Consider the following 4,267-nt stretch of genomic DNA (forward strand, 5'->3'; position numbering starts at 1 on the left):
GTCTGCGATGGGCGTTTGCGATGGGCGGTGGGCGTCTGCGATGGGCGGCGGTGGGCGTTTGCGATGGGCGGCGGTGGGCGTTGTTGATGGGTGGTGGGCGTCTGCGATGGGCGTTTGCGATGGGCGGCGGTGGGCGTTGTTGATGGGCGGTGGGCGTCTGCGATGGGCGGTGGGCGTTTGCGATGGGCGGTGGGCGTTTGCGATGGGCATTTGCGATGGGCGATGGGCATTTGCGATGGGCGGTGGGCGTTATGGGCGGTGGGCATTCATTTACGGTGGTTGTTGGGTGGGCTGTGGGCGTTGTCGTCGTGAGCGGTGGGCGGTCGGCGCCGTTTCGTGGGCATTTGGCACTGGGTGAGCGATGGGTGTTGTTTGTGGGCGTGGGGTTCTCATTTGTGGGCGTCGTGTAGTAATTTATGGGCGGTGAAGCCTCGTGGGTGCTCGTGTTCGTCTTCGGGTGCTAGGGTTGTCATCTGGGGGGAATGGTGGTGTGTGTCATTCAAAATGGGATGGGATGGGGGGAATTGACTTACTAGAAAGCGACGACGACGAACGAACAACGTCGTTCGTCATCTAGTTGCCACGTTGCGTGGCAATGGGAACTCCCTCCCCCCCCCCTCATGTCGCGTTCATCGTGTGCAGTTGGTGACGTGGCGCTTGGTGATGTGGACGTGGTGGATTGTGGTGGGCGTGGGCGACGGATGCGGATGGCGTCGAGCGACAGGGATCGTGGTGGTCACGGTGAGCGGTGGTGGTGACGGACTTGTTTGGCGGCGGTGACGAGCATGGTGGTGGTGGGAGGAAGAGGGTGGTCGTGTTTGGTGAGCATGATGGCCAAACAGATATTATTTGTTATCCATCGGAAATAAACAAACTATAATACATAACAAAACAATAAAATAACTAGATTGCAATTCCTGCCCATTCCGGGGAATGCTATTCCTGCCCATTCCGGGGAACATTCCGGTGTACATTCCGGAATCCACCGGAATTCCACTGGAATGGAACACACCGGAATAAACAATTTAGCAGGGCCTTCTGCTAAATTCCATTCCACCGGAATTCCACCGGAATGACCGGATTCCTGCAGGAATAGGGGGGGCACTGATAAGACCTCTACAGATGCCCTGAGAGGAGAGTAGATCACTGTATTATAGACAGTGGCTGGTTCTGCCACCTCAGGTTCGGGAATGTTGTACCGTGTTACGACTTCCTGAGTCTTCCACACGCCACCGTCAAGAGGTTTATGGAATCTAAAGGATTGTTGTCAATGAGGTGAATTCATGGCTTGACAGAAGTATTGGGAGTAGGACACAAGACAAAGGACCTCAAGGCCAGTCGATTTGGCCTAACTTTGCACGTGACGTTTGCAGGCATCTGTAACTCTTGCAGCTCCCCCTCACTCCAGCTCTTGGATGTCGCACGGTGTACGTAGTCCAGCTCCAAAAAGAGTATCCCTGTAGCAAAACCTTTTTCAACATACAGTAAAAAAAGTGATTCTGTAGAGGAAGTTTGTTACTTGCGTTGTATGGGAATCAAACGCACCACCTAATGCGAGGCTCAAGCGTCAATGGCTCCCGCTCTCCTCCAGCCGTCTCTTCTCCAGCACCAACTTCTTCACCAAAGACCGCAAGGTCGCATCATGACCTTCGCCATCTCCTCAAATCCGCCGTCGACCTTTCGCCTTCCAGCGATGGCGACATTGATGGGCGTTGGGTCGATAGGTGAGAGCCTCTTACTATAGGAAGAAAGCGACACATCGATCAACTCAGGTGTCAGCGTTAAGTACGTGTAACGTGGCAAATGGCCCAACGAGAAGCGCGCAGCCCTGCTTCTGGCGCAAGTAGCGCGGAAAGACCAGACAAAGGATATCGGACGCCTCGTCATCATCTAACTCGACTTTTCCGAGATGAGGAAACGCAGGTGTGGGGGAGGGAAACTTTGAGAAATGGTATGCGCGCAGTCATAAGACAGCACAAGTGGCTACCACCTTTATGATAAAACCAAGGCACTTGCCTGTAGAGCTGTGTGTATAAGTCCACAAGTTTTATGAAAGGCCTTTCATAGGTGTGTCCTGTGTCTTTCTTTCTCATAAAGGCTATAAATGTAGGCAAAGACCACAGGATCCTTTCATAACATTTCTTAGGACCTTTCATAAAAGCTTTCATAATTATTATCATGTGCTTTCTATGAATATTTCATTGAAGCTGTTCAGTTCTTTCATTGTACTTTTCATAATTAAACCTGTGTGCTTTCAATAGGTATTCATTCACTGGGTCAGGTGTATTCATTGCCTTTTTCATAATTAATGGTGTGCACTTTCATTGATATTTCATTAGAAATTTCGGCGCTTTCATTGCTTTTTCATAATCAATCCAGTGTATTTCAATAAATATTTCATTGACTATGTCAGGTGTATTCATTGCCTCTATCATATTTAATGGTGTGTGCTTTCATTGAATATTCATTTAGGAATATTGGATGCTTTCAATAAATATTTCATTCCCTAGGTCAGGTGTATTCATTGCCTCTTTCATTAGGAATTTCAACGATTTTCATTCNCCTTTCATTAATTAATGGTGTGCGCTTTCATTGAATATTTCATTAGGAATATTGGATGCTTTCATTGTACTTTTCATAATTAATGTTGTGTGATTTCAATAAATATTTCATTCCCTAGGTCAGGTGTATTCATTGCCTCTTTCATTAGGAATTTCAACGATTTTCATTCCCCTTTCATTAATTAATGCTGTGTGCTTTCATTGTGCATTTCAATAAATATTTCATTGGCTAGGTTATATGTATCCATTGCTTCTTGTGCACTTTCATTGAATATTCCACAGCTTTCATTGGGATTTTTCATTGAGTATCTCTCAATATTTCATTCCAATTTCATATCTACCCCCAGGGCTATCATTATGATTTTTCATTATATTCCATGATAGCAATAAAATAGCTATTATGGTCCGCATTGGGAGGGTGGTCACATGACCAATTTCCAAAAATGGGAAAAAAACAAAAGTTGTATGCAATATGTCCTGTCTTTTCACATGAGAAGTCACTATCCTATCTAATCAAAGGGTGTGTTTCACATGAATCCTGGATAGACATTGAGAAGCAGAGAGGACCAAACCACCTATATACTTCACTTTTGATACCTTTAAATCAATCTACTCAAGGCTGACCCCAGTGGTGAAGGCTTGGACAATGACAACTGGTCCTGGTATTGAAAGACATGACAAGTTGCTCTGGTAGGACAGAGAATTTATCCCTCCAAAAAATCATGTGAAGATTGACTGTGGTCAGACATAGGACAGCAGATACTGATCTCAGTGGAAGGTTGACCAACATCAAAGATAGGATAGTGGCTTCTCATGTGAAAAGACAGGACATATTGCAAGTATGAAAAACAGCCATGGACCTGACATCAAAAGCAACTATTCATGAGTGGCAGAATGTCAACTCATCCCAATCCTTCAACCATATCCCCAATGACCTATACATACATAGTCAACCACACTACAAACTATATGTCAGAAAAGCGGACACTATTAACATTTGTAATGAAAAAAGCGGACACTATAAACTATTGTAGTCTCAAAAAGCAGACACAATTAACATTTGTAATGAAAAAAGCGGACACTATTACCTTTTGTAATGAAAAAAGCGGACACTACAAACCATTGTAGTCTGAAAAAACAGACACTACTAACTTTTGTAGTCTCAAAAAGCGGACACTATTAACTTTTGTAATGAAAAAAGCGGACACTACAAACCATTGTAGTCTGAAAAAAACAGACACTACTAACTTTTGTAGTCTGAAAAAACAGACACTACAAACCATTGTAATCTCAAAAAGCGGACACTATTACTTTTGTAATGAGAAAAGCAGACACTACTAATTTTTGTAGTCTTTGTCTGACCTTTGTGGTCTATGTCTGACTTTTGTAGTCTTTTTTGTTGTCTATAAGTAAACTTTGTAGGCTATAACTGACTTTTGTAGTATATGAGCAATCTTTTGTAGTCTGTCAGTGTCAATTACCCTTTTAGGGCATGTACCTTCCTTTTTGGGTGAAATTTCCCACGATACAATAGTTGTAGCCCCTTCTCTTAGCTTTCTAAATCTGTTGAAATTATGTTGTTTAGTGTTCTTTTCATGTAGAAAAATGCAAAAAACAAAAAAAAACATGGCACTTTTGAAAACATTTTACCTCATATCTCCACAATGGAAGCACTTTAGAACATAATTCCAACTGATCAGAAAGCT

At 43.9% G+C, this 4,267-nt stretch overlaps 1 protein-coding gene across 1 annotated transcript; it reads right to left on the bottom strand.

The window, feature by feature from the left end:
- Positions 1 to 414: 414 nt before the first annotated feature.
- LACBIDRAFT_335828 (uncharacterized protein) lies at positions 415 to 1,887 on the bottom strand (the record flags this gene model as incomplete). The annotated part of the gene is made up of 6 exons (XM_001890731.1): positions 415 to 473; positions 534 to 573; positions 764 to 874; positions 1,013 to 1,253; positions 1,404 to 1,469; positions 1,622 to 1,887. The coding sequence occupies 6 exons, from the start codon at positions 1,885 to 1,887 to the stop codon at positions 415 to 417; spliced, it is 783 nt and encodes a 260-aa protein (XP_001890766.1).
- Between the last annotated feature and the right edge of the window lie 2,380 nt (positions 1,888 to 4,267).

Source organism: Laccaria bicolor, genomic scaffold (genome assembly GCF_000143565.1).
Source record: "Laccaria bicolor S238N-H82 LACBIscaffold_158 genomic scaffold, whole genome shotgun sequence".
Classification (NCBI taxonomy): Eukaryota; Fungi; Basidiomycota; class Agaricomycetes; order Agaricales; family Hydnangiaceae; genus Laccaria; species Laccaria bicolor.